General features: G+C 44.6%; 1 protein-coding gene and 1 non-coding gene across 4 annotated transcripts in view; one reads left to right on the top strand and one right to left on the bottom strand.

The window, feature by feature from the left end:
• The window catches only part of TBC1D2B (TBC1 domain family member 2B), an 82,771-nt gene that overhangs the window by 37,812 nt on the left and 25,183 nt on the right, over window positions 1-19,776 (bottom strand). For all 3 annotated transcript variants that reach the window (XM_054667067.1, XM_016927702.3, XM_016927703.4), the window contains exon 3: window positions 12,033-12,201. In XM_054667067.1, the coding sequence (XP_054523042.1) occupies window positions 12,033-12,201 (169 nt within the window). The remainder of the gene's footprint in view (window positions 1-12,032; window positions 12,202-19,776) is intronic.
• On the top strand, window positions 5,690-5,754 carry MIR1827 (microRNA mir-1827). Its single transcript, NR_035693.1, has one exon. It is a non-coding gene; the product is annotated as a microRNA mir-1827 (primary transcript).

Below are 19,776 nucleotides of genomic sequence, written 5' to 3' on the forward strand. Positions count from 1 at the left end.
CAACAAATGAAAAAAAGGAAGGATGGATGGACCAATGAGTCGGTCACTGAAGGAGACGAGAAGGGGAAGAGATGGAATAAAAGTATGTGAAGAAATAATGACCAAAAATTTTTCTAAATCTGATGTAAACCATCAATCCACAGACAAAAGAAGCTCAACAAACTTCAAGCACAAAAATCATGAAGAAAACTGTATCAAGGCATATCATAATCAAATTGCCTAATACAAATAATATTTAAAGTTTTAAGTATAACCCTAATTTGCAAAAGAAATAAAGGAAGTCAAATTTTTATAGTTAAACTGTCAAAAGGTAAGAGGCATGTGTTCATTATGAAGAGACATCTTAACTTAATTCATTTGAGCAGTCGGTAAGTGGAGTGGTGAGGAGAGGACATGCTCACATGAACCACCTTACTTATAGGCACACACACATACATACTTATATTCTCTTACTTAATAGATCCATCCTTATCCCTAAAGCAATAAAAGGAATGAAATACGAAAACACCAAACAATATAGGTAAGTCTCCAAAACGTTATGTTAAGTGAAAGAAGACACACAGGAGACTATAAGGAGTATGATTCCATTTATATAAAAATTTTTAAAACTCAAAGCTATAGTGACAGAAAGCGGATCAGAGGTTGCCCAGGGCCGGGTATTAAGGGAAGGGATCAACCGCAAAGGAACGTGAAGGAATTTTTAAAGGTGTAGAAATGTTCTATTTTTCTCTATTATGGAGGTGTTTACATCGCTGTGTATAATTTCTTAAATTCATCAGCCTATTCACCTAAAATAGGTGAACTTATTGGAGATAAATTATAACTCAATGAAGTTATTAAAATAAACATGCAAATAAATAAGGAAGAGGAAGAAATGTATCATTTGGTGTTTTCTGAGGTGGATTAAAGGAAAGGGGGGAAAAGGTGGCTTTACCTCTAGTTTGAATCAGACAGATGATATTCTCATGTAAAACAGTCATTTCTCAATGTGTTTTTTAAAGCATATTGTTTTTCCTTTTTACTTGTACTTTAAACATTCAGAAGAATACAGAGAAATTATATAACACGCTTATGTTCTCATCACGCTATCACAGTATATGGATGTATGGCCTTTGGCTAACTGCTTTAACAAAGAGTCACCAGAAACCAGCAATTATGCCTGTTTAGAACTGACACTCACTTTCTCATAGTTTATTTACTTAGGACCAACACGGAGCTGGTAAACGACGTATAGCATCTTGCACATGCTATTTATTTCCTGTCTCTTCTAGAGCCTGGCACTGTGCCACACATCTTCACAGACAACTGCATAGAAGGATTCTAGTCAATTCCCCATGGTAACCCAATGAGCAAGATACTGTATAAAGTCTGATTTTATAAAAATTATAAAATTGCAGAGAAAACTATTTCAAAATAGCTGCTCAAAAAGAAAACTCTCATAAATGCTGGCTATACTTCTGTTCATTTTTTTGAAATGACTGGTTCATCACTTCACAGAGCACTGGGGCACCGCTGGACCCACTGCACCATGACTTTTCAGTGGCCCTGCCTACAGCAAGGATCTCACAGGAGCCTTCCCTCAGGTGGCATGTGACTACCACCACCGTCAATTTTAGGAGCTAAATTCTCCTTACCATTTGCCCTAGCTGTCAAACTGTGCTCCTCAGCTCTGGTTCCTAAAGGGTGAATGCAGGAAAGAGAAATAAGAGCAGGGACACCCCCACACGGCCTGGGGAGAGAGAACAGTAATTTCAGTGACTTAGAACTGCCACACACCCTCCTTCCTCCCACCGCGGTTTTGGGTTTCCAGCCTGTTGCAAGCCTGAGTCATACACTGCCGTGCTCTCACCTGCAGCTGAGGGACAGCCTTGCTGGAGGTGCGGTGCTACTTGTCAAGTCCTGGATAAGAGAGAAATGGAATCAGGCTCAAAGTGAAAGCCTCTTGAAGCTGAAACAGTACATAGCCAATTCCTGTTTTTGCTCTTATGTGGCAAAACCCAATTCTAGGACTGTGCAACAAGGGGGTCATTACAGTGCAGACTTCTCAGACACACTCACCCTGTCTGCTCTGGCCCACAGAGGCCTCGGTGGCAACTACGTGTCCTGCCTGTGTACTCCATGAGGAGTTCACAGCTGGTTTAAATGGAGGCGTTTTTTTAGCTGGTGTTAGAGGCTGTTCTATGACAGTATTTGCTGTTTAAATACCCCAGTCTCATTTGACAGATCTTTGAGAGGCCTACTGTGTTCTCCCAGGCAGCGTGCCAGGTGCCCACCTATAAACACTCAGCTGCTCTGATCTGAAATAGAAAGTGAGGCACCACCAAGCAGCAAAACAGCACCTTGTTAGGGGCAGTGGTCAGCCTGAGCTTTTTAAAACAAACACCAGCAATCTGTATCATCGTTAAGAAAACCTCTTTCCGGTGGAGGTCTGCACAGTTTAAAATGTCTAACTAAAACAGTAATAACTTGTTCGACATTCATTTGGATTCTGATAACCAGCTAGAATTTACAAGTTGACAGAATTGTTGGGAAATGTTCCATCAAATTTCTTCCAAGTTAACCCCTCCACAAACCGCCTGCACAGCCAGGTTTCAGGCAAAACCACAACCTCTTCAGCAGGTGGACGACACTGCCAAGGCAGAGGTTTGCACTTGCCAGGACTTTGTGCACAGGAGGGAGGCAGGCTACCACTGCTTCCAGCTCCTTCCCTCCCTCCAGACTACAGGCCCTGTTAAGGGAAACAAAGGTGGCGGGGCAGGGAGGAGGTTGTGTGGGGGGGTTTCCTCTGACTGGCAACAGCCTTCTCAATAAAGCTGACTCAGTATTTCCTCCTCTACAAATTAATTCCTCAAATATATTCTCACAAGGGCACAGAGACGTATGTACAAGAATATCAGAACAATGCTATTTGAAATGACAGAAAAGTAGAAACAAGCAGATGTCCATGGCTAGGAAACTGCTTAAATAACTTAGGGCACATTCCTATAACTGAATTCTGTTAGAACAAAAGCTCTAGTAAGGGCTAACAAGTTTGGACATTCCAGATAAGTGCCTATATAATGTGTCAGCTCAAAGGGGCATGGCAGGTGGCCCTACACTCTCCACCACTGCTGACCCCTCCTGACCCATCTGCTGGTGAGAGCACAGCTTTGGTGCAAGTGGGCCTCATGACATGGTAAATACAGAGAAGCCATGTCTGAGTGAAGAGTGAGCATTCTAAGTCCCTGAAGTAGCTATGCACTGACATAGTGGATACTGTACGATCCCTCTAAGTCACATACACACAGAGCGAAGTTCAGGGTGCAGACATAAGTAACTTCAGTTCTAGTGGTGACTTCTGGGAAGTGGACTTAAAAGGACTTTCATTTTTAACTGTGTACCCCTCAGCAATGATTGATTTTTCTTTTTATACGCATGCACGCTTATTGCAATGAAGTACAAACACACAACTAAGAAGGCAGGCCAAATGGGGAAGCTGTCAGGTGGCAGGCCTGCAAGCCAGGTCACTTGCTATGGTTTGAATATCTCCTCCAAAACTCATGTTGAAATGTAATTATCATTGTGACGGTATTAAGAGGTGGGACCATTAAGAGGTGATTAGGCCATGAAGGCTCAGTCTTCACGAATGGATTAACACTGTTATCTGGGGAGTGGGCCTAGATTCAACTACAGAAGAGGAGACAGCAATGTGGCCAAGGAAGCAGTGATTTACAGCAAGGCAGCCACAGGCCAAGGAATACCAGCAGCCACCAGAAGCTGAAGGAGGCCAGGAACTAACTCTGCCCTGGAGCCTCTGAAGAAAGCAGTCCTGCCAACACCTTAACTTAGGCCTAGTGAAGCTGAGTTTGAATTTCTGGCCTCCCAAACTATCAAACAATAAATAGGTGCTGTTTTAAGCCACCAGTGTTATGGTCACTTGTTATAGCAGCCAGAGCAAATTAACACAATTACTCTCTAGTAAGCTATCGTCCTTCAAACCAAGGACTTCGAGAGGCTGCTTTCTGTTGTGGTCCAGGCTTCAGCTGGCATTCAAGTTTGGAGCATTAACGTCCAAAGTCAGAATATATTTACTTCTGATATGATGTCTTTTGGTCCTGAGGACCTGGAAAGGTGTCATCAGAAAGACCGTTTCCAAAATACTCTAGACATTTACCTGGACAGATGAGTACATCACCCTTCCAATTCTAAGACATCAGAGCAAACACCTAATAAACATGCACAGCCTCAAAGAAACCAAACATCTAAGAAACAATATTCTTACTGTAGAACTTTCAGACAGGTACAGCTCCACAGGTTCCCTACTGTCCAAAGGGCAGACACCCCTACCCCTTCACCCTGGGAGTCCCTGGCCTCCTCAGCTCCTCTTCTATCCTCACCCCCTTAGCACCCTACGCACCTGGCACCAGAACCCATGCCACTCTTGAGACACACCCTGTTCTGACTTCCTTGCCTCTGCATGGGTGTCCTTGCACTTGCATTCCCCTTTGGACAGTCCCTCTCCATCTCTCAAGCCCTTTAAGCCAAAACTCATCTTCACAGCAAAACCATCACCAGCCTCTCCCACAACCCACACTGCAAAGAATAAGCACTTCTTCCTGGTGTGCCCAGGTAGGCCGTGACATACAGGGTTCAGCCTTGAACCGCACCCTACAGCCCCTGTGGCAGGACTCACGGGCTTGCCTGCCTGTCTTCCTGAAGACCCTTAAACAGCTGACAGTGGGGAGGGACAGCCTCTTACACAAGGGAACATCCTCAGCCCCATCCCATAGTGGAGGGGAGAGGAAGATGCAGCAGGGAGGGAGGGAGGGCCAGCTGCCCAGCCAGGCAGTCCTGCAGAACGGGCTTCTCAAATGCAGGTGATGACCCACTGGGGGCCAGGACATCAATTAAGGAGTGAGGAAATCAATTTTGAGGGTCATGATAAGCATTTTTTTAGTATTAGAAGAGAAAATACTATTTAGCTTTACTACATGTAGCAGTGGAATTTTTCTTTCAGTTTTATTTACATAACAACAGTATACATTTACATACAAAGATGTGTATTTTCTGCTGTCAGTTCCCAGTCAAAAAAGTGAACAATGCTGTGTCAGAAGGTAACATCCTGCCCAGGAAGCCAAACAGAAAGAAAAGTGCTGAGAGGAACTGTCGTCCTGCTAGGGAAGGGAGTGTGGCACAAGGGCAGGTGGGTGTGGGCAGACCCCCCATGAGTATAAAGGGCAGAGGATGAGAAGCCCCCAAGCAGCGGGAGCAGGAGCAGCAGAGCACCTCTGCCCCTGGAAGGGTCTGGAGCCTTCCCTCATCACTCTTCCTCAAGTCGGTGCTGGACACCCACCATGAGCCAGGCAGTGTGAGGTGCTGGGGTAAACCAGAGACAAGACAGATAGGGTCCGTGCCCCATGGAGCTCCCAGCCTTGCAAGAGAGCTGGACCACAGACAAGTACACAAAGAAATACAGAAACTACAGGGCTATGAAGGAGAAGCACGGCAGTGAGGAGTGGGAGGAACAGAGAAGGCTTCTCTGAAGAATGAGCAGAAGTAACCAGAGAAGACAGAGCCCTCCCTGCAATGGGACAGCCTGAGGCAGGGCCTGTTGGGAAGACACACACCTGAAGAACTGAAAGAAGTCAAGTGGGCCTGCAACAGAGGAAATGACAGGGGTCAGACCCCACGGGACCCTGAAGGCCATGTTCAGCAGCACAGCCTTCAGGCTAAGGCAATGAGAAGCCTCTGAAAGGCTGAGGCAGTCGATTGAATTGATTCAGGTCCCTTAGAATTGGGTCCCTGCAACAGGTGGACCCAGCACAGGCACAGGATGCAGACAGGTGCCCTTCCTCAGCCCCCAACTCTAAATACAACCGGAGACATGGCCCAATTGCTCCCTTGCTGGCCCTGGACAAGACATTAAAGTTCTCTGAGCCTCGGCTTGCCATGCTGAGTCATGGTGAAAGGTCTCCGAGTCTACGGGCCAAAGCCACTGGTCCTCTCATGACCGCAGTGATTTCCATGGAACAGTGTCATACACCGACGGCCCTTCTGATATGTGGGCCCCTGGGAGCATGTGAATGGATCAAGACCAAGAGGACTACTGGGACATAATTGCTAAGCACGACTTCATGCTCCTGGGGGCTATCAGAAAAGACCAGGTGTCATTGCACCACTGCAGAAACACACATACACCCCAGCCAGCTTCCCGCAACTGCTGAAACTCCATGGGCCAAAGAGCAAGTTGCCTTCCTTCCTGCTTCCTTCTCCAGAAGGCCTGGCTTAAAAAATGTCTGTGTGAGGCAGCAGCATGGTGACTACATGCCTTGTCTTTCTTGGCAGACATAGCTGTGCCTTCCAACAAGGAAAATCACAAGTACCACATTACGGCTCCGGGACAGGAACAACTTCCCCTAATTCACCAAACATCCGGGTGCTTGCTTTGGGCTGCGCCGGGCCCTCTGCTACGAACTGGGGCTGAAGAGAGGAGTCACTGTCATGACTTTACGGTCCTAGACACTAAAACCATAATAGATTCTTGCGAACCCCCGCCATGCTCACAAATAACTCTTTCTACCAGGCCTGAGGGAGTCAAGAGAGAAGCAAAAACAAAGGATCAGAGCGGGGCCAACTGCAGGGCCTGCAGAAGACCTATGGGAGGCAGGCCTGGAAGGATGAGCACACCTTCCCGGCTAGCTCAGCCCTTACACCTGCATTGAGAAAGGCACCCCATCCACCTGACTCAAGGAAGTGGAGACTCACTTCACCTACTGGCTCAAAGGAGACAGGGTAATAACAGTGGCAGCAATACCAGCAGGCCTGGGTTGTGTAGCCACCATTTACTGAGCACTTACAATGACACTGTGCTAGGCAGTTCTTATTTATAACCTTAACACTCACTCCCACCCATCCAGTAGAGGAGAGGCTTACTACACACACACACACACACACACACAGACACACACACGCAATTTACTGATGGAGAAAATAAAGCTCAGAGAAGTTAAGTCACTAGCTCAACATCACACACCCAATAAGTAGCAGGACTGGGATTCCAAAACCTGGGCTGACTGTAATATCCACAATGTGACCCCACTCTTGAACAGAACTAGAGCTGGACCCCAGGAGCCAGAGGTCCACATCAGGCCCAGCCTAGCACCCAGAGATGGGCGCACAGTCCAGGCCACAAAGCCACAGAACTTTGCTGACTGCTGTCAGCGCTGCTGCAGCCTAAGCACACCTCCTACATACACTGAAAACACGCTCAACCGCCACACAGGCTTCCGATGCACACTCACACGTGTGCTCAGGCATGCGCTTTCTCACTCGTGCTTGCGCACTCCCACCCCTGAGTATGCACATACACACATGGACTGGCCAGAATTTCAGCAGAGACCTAGTTCCTTCACCTGGTGTGATTTGGACTGTTGATAAGTTAAATGAAAAATGTGGTTAAAGCAGGAATCCATATAAAAGGAACTTAAAACAAACACATGCACCTGTAAAGGTGTATGTAAATGTGCACTCATCTGCCAGTCTACTGATACACACCAGCCAAAGCCTCTTCTTGGAATCTGGGGATACTGGGCGTGGTGACACGTGCCTAAATTTCCAGCTACTCGGGGGGCTGAGGTGTGAGGATCACTTGAGCCCAGAAGTTCAAGGGTTCAGTAAGCCAAGATCGTGCCACTACACTCCAGCCTGGGTGACAAAGTAGAGACCCTGTCTCAAAAAATGAAAAAAGAAAAGAAAGGAAAGGGGAGAAAGAAAGAGAGAAAGTGAGAAAGAGAGAAAGAAAGAGAGAGAGAGAGAAAGAAAAAGAAAGAAAGGAAGAGAAAGAAAGAAAGAGAAAGAAAAAGAAAAGAAAGAAAGAAAGAAAGGGGGGGAGGGAGGGAGGAAGGAAGGAGAGAGAAAAGGAAGGAAGGAAGGAAAGAACGGAGGGAGGGAGAGAGGAAGAGAGAAAGAAAGAAAGAAGGAAGGAAAGAAAGAAAGAAAGAAAGAAAGAAAGAAAGAAAGAAAGAAAGAAAGAAAGAAAGAAAGAAAGAAAAGGGAGGCAGGGAGGGAGGAAGGAAGAAATCAATCTGGGGATACTAACTGCAGTTCTCTGTTATCTTTCTCGGGCAAATCACATCCATTAAGACATCAGCTAACTTTCCCAATTTTGTTTGTTTCTTATTAAAAAGTGGAACAAGGCCTAACAGTTGTGAAACAATCTAAGCATAAAATCTTACAGGCTTTTAAGTTTTTTTTTCTTTGATTTTTCACGATCATGTCACCCACATCCTCATGGCAATTTTTTTAGTAACTCACCTTTATCAAATTTTCCCTAAGCATTCAACTTATTTTTCCTAGAAACAACAATTCCTTTTTATATTTCATGGGTTTAGTAAATATCTCATTGAATTACATAATTACAATAATAAGTACAACGGGCATTAACCAGCGAGGAACAAACCCAGCTGATTCTTGGTAGGTCTGTAGCTCAGCTGGTGGGGGCAGCAGGGACACAGGTGCCCTGAAGTGGCCCATTTGGTCTCATGCAGTCAGTCAGTGAGGACCATGGCTCTACTGAGGAACCTTAAAATGTCAGTTCATCAGGGGAGCTAGTTAAGAGAGTTTTAACTATACTGATAAATAGAATAAAAGAATAAACAAACCTTCATTTATCTTTTAAGCCTTGACCATAATGTTGATAGCATTTTGAGCGCATTAAAAAATACAATTTTTGAGCCATTCATTTATAATACAGTAATCTATTTTAGGGTCATTAAAGTCTGTCTGTGCACCTAAGGCATTTTATTTAAAACTTCATAAAGCATGCCATAAGTAAAAACAAACAAAAGAAAAACAAAAAACCATAAACACTTAAGATTCATATGCCAGTCAATAAGCATTAGTGTCTACAGAAAGTGGTCCCAAAAACCTCTGTGAAGAATGGCTTTGTCATGAGCTGTGCCTCCACCAGCAACAGCAACAACTAACACTCACCTAGTACTTCCTAAGTGCCAGGGACTGTTCTAAGCAGTTTACACATATGAATTCATCATCATGCTATCAATCTCATGATGTATGATTATTATCTTCATATTACAAATGAGAAACAGAGGCACAGAATATTAAGTAACTTGCCCAAGTTATCCAGCTACTAAGTGGCATAGCTGGGAGTTGAACTCAGGCAGCCTGGTTCTTAATCACTGTGTTACACGGCAAAGGCACAGCTGATAGAAGATAACTCCTACACTAGATTTTTCACCCTGAATGTGATCTGTCAGCTGTGACAGGCAGAAGTGACAGGCGTTCACTTTCCTAGGCAGGAGGCACTCAATCATCATCCATGTTCCTATGCTCAAGGACATGGAAAACACCCAGCATTACAGGTCTATTTCCACCTCATTCCATTATCTCACTTTGAGGGCAGATGACACAGCTTAGGTATGAAAATCTGGCAAACCAATAGTCCCCCAAATGTGTTCTTATGATGAAAGTGGGAAGGAGCACTGGGTCCCCAGTTAGGAGACCTGGGTGTGTGTTTCAGCTCGGCCACACACTTGCTATGTGATCTTGAGCAAGTCACTTTACCTCTCTAAGCCTCAACCTTTCAACATGTGGAATGAAGAGAGGCTCTCAGTGGTTTTCTGACACTTTTAGGAGCACAGATCCCTTTCTTTACTGAGAAGCCCAATACTTTGAAACAGAGGAAATCAGTGGTTCTCAAGCTGCAGGTACCTAGGGAAGGCAGCCCCACTGTGCCTCCCGGCTGACCCCTCCCCATCCCCTGGGTGCTGGGAGATGACTGGACTTAATCAGATGGCACAGGGCAGACAGGCACATGGTGAGCAGAGGTTCTGGGATGAAGAGGAAGGCACAGAACGGCCGGAACACAGAGGCTCACAAAGTGCTAATACTGGGAAGCAGCTGCCCAAGGAAGAGACTAATGTCGTATCGTTGAGAACCTCAAATATCAGACCAAAGAGTTTGGAGCTGCACTTGCAGGCTGAGGGCTATCAGCGATGCTTCTGACGTAGGGAGATGACATGATCAGAGCTGACTGAAGAGAGAAAACAGCGAAAAGCCGATGAATGGGAGCAGAGCAGGACCAAGAAGGTGGGACTGCAGCCACAAGCCAGGATGAGGAAGGAAGGCAGGGCCCACTACAGTGATCACCCTCACAAGTGCTGGTCTTCTGAGGTCTGAGTACCCCTGACATTCAGCTCCAATATAACCTATATATATCCTATATATCCCACTCAGCTTCAATATAAACCTATGCCTTAAAAACTAAAAACACACAGAAAATAACTTTATCATACTGAATTCAACCACGAAGGTACAAAAAAGAAAGCAGTTACAGCAAAAGAGGCTACTTTTTAAAACAGTGTGTCCTTGGATGGTAGCTTCTAAGAACACCCCAGCCCCATCCTGAAAAACCAGTGGGACCCCTTATGGAGCTCAGCTGGCCAACTGCATAGTGACCACTGGCTTGGACTCTACAGGACAGCAAGAAACTTCCAAGTCTCCCACAACGCACTGCCACTACAACCTTTCTCTTTTTTCATTTTTTCTTTTTTTTGAGACAGGGTTTCACCCCGTTGCCCAGGCTGGAGTGCAGTGATGCGAACTCAGCTCACTGCAGCCTCGACCTCTTGGCCTCAAGTGATTTTCCCACCTCAGCCTCCAAGTAGTTGGGACCGCAGGCATGCACCACCACCCCAGCTAATGGATAAACAAAATATGGCACATTCATATATGGGAATATTATTTGGCCATAAAAGGAAATGAAGCACTGATAGTTGCTACAACATAGATGAATCTTGAAAATATTATGCTAACGGAAAGAAGCCAGACACAAAGGTATGCACGGTGCCATTTATATGAAATGTCCACAATAAACAAATTCATAAGCCAGGGGCAGTGGCTCATGTAATCCCAGCACTTTGGGAGGCCAAGGTAGGATTGCTTGAGCCCAGAAGTTGAGACCAGCCCGTGCAAGATAGAGGGACCCCTGTCTCTACAAAATAAATAAATAAATAAAATATTAGCCGGGCATGGTGGTGCACACCTGTAGTCCCAGCTACTCTGGAAGCTGAGGTAGGAGGATCGCTTCGTTCAAGGCTGCAGTGAGCCATGAACCACGCAACTGCATGCCAGCCTGGGTAACAGAACAAGACCTTGTCTTAAAAAAAAAAAAACCCCCACCAAAAAACAAATTCATAGAGATAGAAAGTTGATTAGGAGTTGCCTACGGCTGAGGGTTGACAGAGGAGAAGGGGTTGGGGGAAATGAGAAGGAATTGCTAATGTAATGAGTTTCTTTTTGGATCGATGAAAACATTTAAAAATTGATTGTGGTGATGGAAGCACAACTCTGTGAATATACCAAAAATCATTGAATTGTACATTTTAAATGGGTGAATTGTACAGTGTGTGAATTGTATCTCAATGAAGTTCTTCTTTAAAAAACAAGTCAACCATAGTGGCACATGCCTGTAGTCCCAACTACTCAAGAGGCTGAGGCAGGAGGATCACTTCAGCCCAGGACTTGAGACCAGCCTGGGCAACACAGCAAGACCTCATCTCATAAAAACCAACCAAACGAACAAAAACCAACCCACCTCTACTCTCACTAGCCCATGCACAAACAGAGAATGGAAATCCAGAGCACAGGACGTGGCCAGCCTAGTGTCTTGGAGAGGGGACTAGGCCCTAGGCACAAGAAACCCCAGCTCTGCAGCCTGGAAGAATTGTGACCTCAGACACATACTCTCCTTCAGCCAGTTTCAGTCTCTGTAAAATGTCAGCCATATGACCTACTTCACAGAGTTGAGCAATTAAATTAAACCGTTTAAGTGTGAAACTGTTTGGCACAGTGTCAGACACAGAATAAGCATGTAATACAAGCTAAAACCACAATGATCTATGGGAAAGTATGATGTAAACAACAAAGGCCTTTGTAAGTGTAAGATAGTTTTATAACTTCATTTATAAAATTATAACATACATTATCAGAAACAACCCACTTTCAATTTCATATGCTGCTTTCTAAAGACTCACTTGAGCTCATTGCCCCACTGTTTCAAAGAGTAAAAATTAATGGAATTTGGATGCCCTGGGGCGGGCTGATTTGCAGCTTGTTCTCCCACCAGCTCTCCAGGCACAGTCTCCACAGCTAGGACATTTCTGGCTTTTTCTGCAGAAGCATTTGGGTGTGGGTAAATTAAATCTGAAAAAAAAGGTAAACAAATGTCAGTTACTCAAAGCTTCCACATGAAACTTGACATCCCACATAAAACACTGACTTGACATACTATATAAAAATCTAAACTATGTAATAGTATATTTTTAATGTATACTACATAAAAACATAATCTGTGGGTAACTCTGATGTTCTGAAACCATCTTCATCTAAACAGATCCATGTTTCTCAAAGGAAGGTTGTGACATGCCTCAAACCACCAAGTATTAACAGTGTTGGCCCAGAGAAAGCAAAGGCTAGAATTTTCCTCCAGTACTGCAGACCAATAACCCTCACCATAAACCCGTCATCAAAGTCCAATCACCTGTACTGATAAGAAACAATTTCCAGGATAAACTGTTATATAAGAAAAGCAAGGTGCAGATCAGATTATACAAGGGTCCCTTTTCTCTAAGAAAGTGGGAGAAATACAAATATAAATGTATTTGCTTGTAAAGAGTGACACTGAAAAAATAAAGTTTGCACATCACAGAATAGCAGTTCAGTAAATTCACAAGCAAACATACTGATGCTAAAGCATGATGAAACTTCACAACACATCTTTAAAATGTAAACTTTTGAAATAGTTAAGGTGGAAATGATATGATGGTCAGGATTTACTTCAAAATAGCAATATTTTGTTACTTAACAAATACATAGTAATATTTGCTTCAGGTAACATGTTATTTGCTTGAAAATAACAAAGCAGGGTATCAATGAAACGAGGGGTAATTACTGTTCCAACTACCTAATAAACCTAGAGGTAATATTATGTTATTCTTCGTATATGTTTAAAATTTCCCATAATAAAAAGTTACTTAAAATTTTTTTTGTTTTTGATAAAAACATTTTTCTTTTTTTTTCCCCCATAGACGGAGTTTTGCTCTTGTTGCCCAGGACGGAATGCAATAGCGCGGTCTCGGCTCACTGCAACCTCCTCCTCCTGGGTTCAAGCGATTCTTCTGCCTCAGCCTCCCAAGTAGCTGGGATTACAGGCACCCGGCACCACACCTGGCTAATTTTTGTATTTTTAGTACAGATGAGGTTTCACCATGTTGGCCAGGCTGGTCACGAACTCCTGACCTCAGGTGATCCACCCTCCTCAGCCTCCCAAAGTGCTGGGATTATAGGCATGAGCCACTGTGCCCGGCTGATAAAAACATTTCTAACTACAAATACTTTGTATTCTTCCAAATAACATAATCTGCACTGGTATTTCAGTGGTAGAATTATCCCATGCCGAATGGCATAATCTCTCTGAGAATAGGACATGCTTATAAACAGAATTCAATATTACTTTACAATAATCAATTTGATCTACACTTATTTTTAAAATATCTCTATATCAACAAAATCAACCATCTCTTTCTGTGAAATCAGAATTGACTGCTGACCACCGATATTCAAGAAAAATTATTTTCTCTTCTTTTTTTTGAGATAGGGTCTCAGTGAACACGACTCACTGCAGCCTCAACCTCCCAGGCTCATGCAATCCTCTTGCTTCAGCCTACCAAGTAGCTGGGACTACAGGCACGCACGATGCCCAGCTAATTTTTGTATTTTTTTTTTTTTTTTTTTGGTAGAGACAGGGTTTGCCATATTGCCCAAGCTAGTCTTGAATGCCTGAGTTCAAGCAATTCTTCCACCTTGGCGTCCCAAAGTGCTGGGAATACAGGCATAAGCCACTGTACCCAGCCAAGAAAAATTCGTTTCTAATCAGAGAAGCACACAATCGGAGTCAGCAAGAACAGGTCTCTGGTAAAGGTCACTGAGCACTGGTAAAGGAAACAGAGAGCAGGCATTCCTGGGCTGCGCGGGCTTGGAGAGCAACGTCCTGAATGCCGCATGATGGACCTGCACTGTGTAGGCAGGTTCTGACTTGACCACAATCAGTGTAGGAAGGGCTTCAAGAACACACTGGGGAAGTATCTTGGGCATGGCATGAGTAAACAAGTGCTGTGTATCTATCAGGGTAATTTGGCTCTGGCCAGGAGAGTCAATGCATGGCTTACAGTAGGGTTCTGACTAAGAAAAGCAAGACGGTGTGCTGGGAACAGAAGAATTACAGACTTGGTAACAGAGTATACACTTTTTTTTTTTTTTGAGACTGGGTCTCACTCTGTCACTAAGGCCTGGAGTGCAGTGGTGTGATCACGGCTCACTGCAGCCTCTTGAGTCAAGAGGCAAGAAGTTACAAATAACCACAGATCGCCAGTTCTTGGTTTTACTATCATGTATTAAGCACTAGGCACCGAGGGCACAACAACCAATGAGACAGAGCTTTCCCCGTAAAGGAGAACACATCCAGGAGAGAGACATAAGTAAAACAGTAACATGTCAAGCTCCAAGTCACCACAGAATAAATACATTGAGTCGTTGGGATCCAGACCCTTCCTCTGAGTCTTAGGGTTCCAGGAGATGCCTGGGGGACTTCTAGAGGGAAAAGAGGATGGGGGCCCCATGCTCAGCTTCATCCTCAGCAGTTCCTCCTTCACTCTTTTATATACTGGGGTTGCCTTTAAGATTTCATTTGGAAAAGAGGTTCCAGTAAACAAAAGAAAAAAAAGTTCAAACACCACTAATCCAGTCCAGTCTCCCTACCTACTTTCTCCATCAGGACACTAGAGTCCAGAGCCAGGGCCAGAACCCAGACACCTGCCCCTGCAGTATACAAATATTGCAAGGCAGGTAGAGATGAGTGTACCTACTAGAGGAGAGCACAGTGTCTGCAGTGGGGCGCAGGGGGTGCTCAATGTTGGTGACAGCATGTGTCAGTCTACAGGCACATGGGGTAAAGGCGCAGCTCAAACTCCTTTACTTCAAAGGCTGGTCTTACAATCATCATCACAATTCTAAGCCAAGTCAGGAAATAAACACAACAAACTGTACAGATTTCTGTTACAGGCTGAGTCCAGCCTCTTCTTCCTGTGTGGGCTAGTAGCAAGGTGATGAACGGCCCCTCTGCGAGATTGGACTGTCAAATGCTCATGTGGCAAAGTGCCTATTACCAAGAAAACCCCAGGCCTTGCAGCAACCCACAGCCCATACTGGAAATACTTCCTGAGGAACTCAGAGGCCCCAAGGAGGGGTGGAGAAAAGGGACCAGAGACCAGGGAGGAACATGTTGGAGGAAAATTTCTAAAAGTAATTATCTGACTTGAAAAAGAAGCTCTTTTCCAGCTTAATACATTTTTGCTCTTACTGTTATTTTTGTCTGGTTTTTGGTTTTTAAGAGACTACGTGAGATTTACTTAATGAAAAGCAGAGCTGCTGGCTTCTCCTCAATACATGTCCTAACATTAGCATGCAGGGAACCGCCTCAAGGAGGACACTAAGGGAAAACACAAACTAGGACATGGCAACATTTCCTCGAAGATTTTAAGAGGCTGGACTGGTGTTCATGAACATGTCTTTTGTCTTACAGCTTCAGTGGGGAAAGAAAGTCTGTGCCTGACGGTTTTTGGTGTTTAGACCTCTGTCTTTTTTAAACATTTTCAAATGCCTAAATGAAAACTCTGAGGGAGTTTCCAACTGCATTGTTCCCATTTCCTAGGTTCTGATTCCAGCACTGCCTCTAAATCCAGTGTGACCCCGGGCAGTCTCAGTCTCCCTGGTCTCCAAGAGCCCTTCCCACTTACTGCATTCTAACACATGATGCTCAAAGTCTCCTCCTAACGGGACTCCCCGCACAGGGGCGGCTCCTGCCTACAACCGGACTGCCTCAGTGACTCTTCCCTCTCCTCTCCTGCTGTCTCAGTCAGGCCTAGGTGCTCCGCCAGCAACCTCTGCAGAGCACAGAACTGTGTACAGTGGGAGAATTCTCATAAAACTCAACCCAGGCTTGCAGCTGCATCCAAGAAAGGAGAAAAGAACACTGGGAAAGGGTTGTACCCATATGCATCAAAGCACACAGCAAACGAAAGTCTGGGTGTCAACACTGGGAGTTGGAGGAAGACAGGGTGGGCTTAATCTGAAAAAAATTTTTTTATTTATCAATGTGAGTTTTAATACAGATTGTGAAGGACCCAGTCAGGAGGAATAGAAATATCTTCCAAGTGAGGACATAGCATGCATCTAAGTACCAGAAAAAAGGGGCAGCCAACCACCAGGTCCTGAGAGGCCCCAGGATGGGCCAGTCCATATGTCTGGTTAATTGCTCATCTGCCTGTCCCCTACCCCCATCAAGGACACAACTCTGTGAGAACTGAACCTCTATCTGATTTGCTAACAGCTGCATATCCAACACCTAGCATACAGGAGTGACTTAATAAATATTGGTTAAATGACCAAATTAATCCATAAAAGACAAGAACTTGCTAACATGGCATGGGACAAAAGGCCAATTGGGCAGAAGGCAGCAAAGGCCCCTACAGTTGAGTGGGTTTATACTCATCATACTTCCTGACTTTCCTCTCTCCTGCCACCTTGCCTCTGACAGATGCCCTGAATTGGGGTGGGGGTTTCCCTGGGGTGGGGGTTTCCCTCTTTTCCTTTCCCATTCCTCCCTGTTCTCCTGCAATCTGGCTCAGCCACCACTCCGCCCCCATTCACAGCCACATCAATCCCTGTATTCACCTGCACCAAGTCCCACCAAATCTAGGCTGAGGATGTCTCTGCTGACACCAAATTGCAAGCCTGTTCCAGATAGACTCCTTTCCGACCCTCTCTAGCAGGCTCCTCCGAGACAGAACTGCAATCTAACCCCACTCAGCATCTCCCTCACATCCTCCCTCCCACAGTCACATTCTTTCACAACCTGACTTTCACAGAACATTCAAACCAGAAGGAACCTGGTTCAGAGAGCATCTTGCTTTACAGATGGGGAAATTATGATGTGCTCAAGGTCCCATAAGCTCTCCCCATGCTGCCTCTCAGATAAAACACTGGTAACTACCATGACTGATACTTCACAAGAACGCATGGTATTTTGCAGCATTTTACAAGGATTACACAAAAGCACAGCTTCCTTGATCTCTGTATGGAATCACGACATTAAAGGATGATGTGTAATTCCTGTGGCACTGCCAACGCGGGGCCTGCATTCCACCTGATGGCTTTCCTTCTGGCAGCTCTCTACACCCTGCATCCTGCACCGAGAGCACTGCTCAGGCTGCCTGAGGACTGAAAGTTACAGCTACTCCTCCCACGCCATCCCCTTGCACACAAGCTGTTAAAAGTGTAACAGTTCAACTAACCAATGCAGCTGCTTCAGGGGAGGAAATGTGTGGTCATCCTTCAAACTGTCTTCACAATACAATTTTCTGCAAGAAATACCATCCATATTCAAACAGGCACTTGGGTATTTGAGCCTGCTATGACCATGAGTGCTTTAGTACTCATGAACTTTCAAGAAGTTTTTTAAAAAAGCAGGGTGTTGTTATCCCTGGTTTGTTTTCTTATTAGTTTATGTGGGGAATGAAGTAAACGGAATGTGCTAGACATACATCCTGTAATGAGGCTATTAGCCATTTATGGGCACCTCCTTTGGGTTCTAGCTACCTCATTCTCAACAGCTATAAAGGTTTATAGACACCTGATTGTATCTTTATGCAAATTACTCTTTTGTGTTGAAACTAGGTCTTTATCCAGACACAGAAGACAATGTAGAATGGTATTTGAGGCATGGCATGCCTTCAGAGGGCAGGCTACAAAATAGAGGGCAGACAGAACAGATATTGACTAATAATAAAGCTGCAAGTTCCAATCACACAGGAAAGTCTCTTACTCAACACAGATTCTAGAAAAAAAATTAATGTAAGCAACTATGTGACAGTGCTGGCTCCTTAATGAATATTCAATCCAGCTTTTCCTTACTTATAGACCTTGGTTTTGATCGTGGCCATATGCTCAGCTAAACTACTTGGCTTCCCAGACTCCTTCCAGCTAGGAATGGCCATATGACAGTTCCAGCTAATGATGCATAAGCCACAGGTTTCTGGGAAAGCATTCTCCTTTTGATGTAAGTGCCACCCCCAGGGGCAGCTAGCATGAGCAAGAAAGCTAATACACTCTAGCAATGGAAAATACAGAGTCAGAGACAGCTTGGGCCCTTCAGTGGCACTAGTGAGTAGCTATGCCAGCCACAAACTGCTTATCATGTGAGACAAATTACTCCCTATGTGTAAGTCCTTATTAGTAAGGTTTCCTGTTAATTACAACTAAACATAATGCTAACCCTTTCAAAATGATATCATCTCATATATATGTATACAATATATATGTGTATATACACATACCTATGGCTCTTTACACTTAACAATGCAGTTTCCCATTTGATCTTTATAACAACTATGAAGAGGGGTGAACAAACTTCAATTCCCAGAGCCACAGTTTCCTAACCCTGTACTACAGGATACGTGACTTACTTAGAGTCTGACAACTAGTAAATATCCCCAAGACTCACAGGCCCACAGGGCTTCTTCCACCAGGTAGAGCTGCCTTCTAAGATATCCAACTAGCTATCAGTGCAAAACGTTAATCCCCTATATCTTTCTCCATATTGACTTTAGGTGCTAGGAGGGTCCTGATGGGTGACGCCCACTAGACTACAAACCAAAATGTTCCAAACAACTGGGTGACTACGAGACAATACTAGGAAAAGTTTTATTTTTAATGCAAATCAGTTATAAAAACATTCTTCTTTAATTCTTACTAGAGTAGGCTAAGCTGAGCAGATAACGACAAGCATGGCTTTAGAAACTTCACAGAGCACTGCCATATAACACATCACAATTTATCTTTGAACCAGATTTTATCTCTGACGATAAAACAAAAGGGGCTAAAATACAGCCTTTTCTTCTTGACTTCCTGCTTTAGATTTTTTGACTTCCTGAACCATTATAGTCTCACATACTGCTCTGGGGCCCAAAGTTTCATTCCTTGTTCTTCGAAACTATCTAAAAATTAACAGAAGTCTAATGTTACAGTCATTTCTATCTATAAAATCTTCAAAGGCACTCCACTGCTCTTAGGTTAAAGTCCAAAATCCCAAGACCAGCAGTCTAGGCTCTCCCCCAGCTCTGGCTCTGGGTCCCAGGTGTGCCCCCAGGTTCAGCTCGCTCCCCACAACTGCTTCCAGCCAGTAGCCATCCTGACCGCAGCTCTGGGAAGGCACCGCAGTTCAGCCCTGTCATCTGACTCCCCTCCTTTCTACCTAGCTAGTTCCTGGCCATCCTCCAGGCCTTGGCTTAGATGCACTTCCTCAGAGAGGCCCTAACTGCCAGAAACTATGCACAGCCCACTTACAGCCCATGGTACCAGCATGCACCCTTCCCTCACATTTCTCTCATTTTTTCTCTGCACAACCACCCTGCTTGACTAGAAATTCTGTGAGGAGAGGGACAAAGCTCATCTTGAGTGCCGACTTTGCTGAATGAATGAGTAAATGTCAGATGGCATTTAAGCAAATGCTAAATTCCATACCTGGAGTCCCCATATCAAAGGAGGAGAAACAAATATGGGCTTCAGATGTTTTCTCTGGCTCTCTAATCACAGCATTTTGGCTTAGAAGGAGGAAGGACAGCTGTTATAAAGAGACTATAGGGCTAGGCACTACTTCTTTGT

Source organism: Pan troglodytes, chromosome 16 (assembly GCF_028858775.2).
Source record: "Pan troglodytes isolate AG18354 chromosome 16, NHGRI_mPanTro3-v2.0_pri, whole genome shotgun sequence".
In the NCBI taxonomy this organism is placed as follows: Eukaryota; Metazoa; Chordata; class Mammalia; order Primates; family Hominidae; genus Pan; species Pan troglodytes.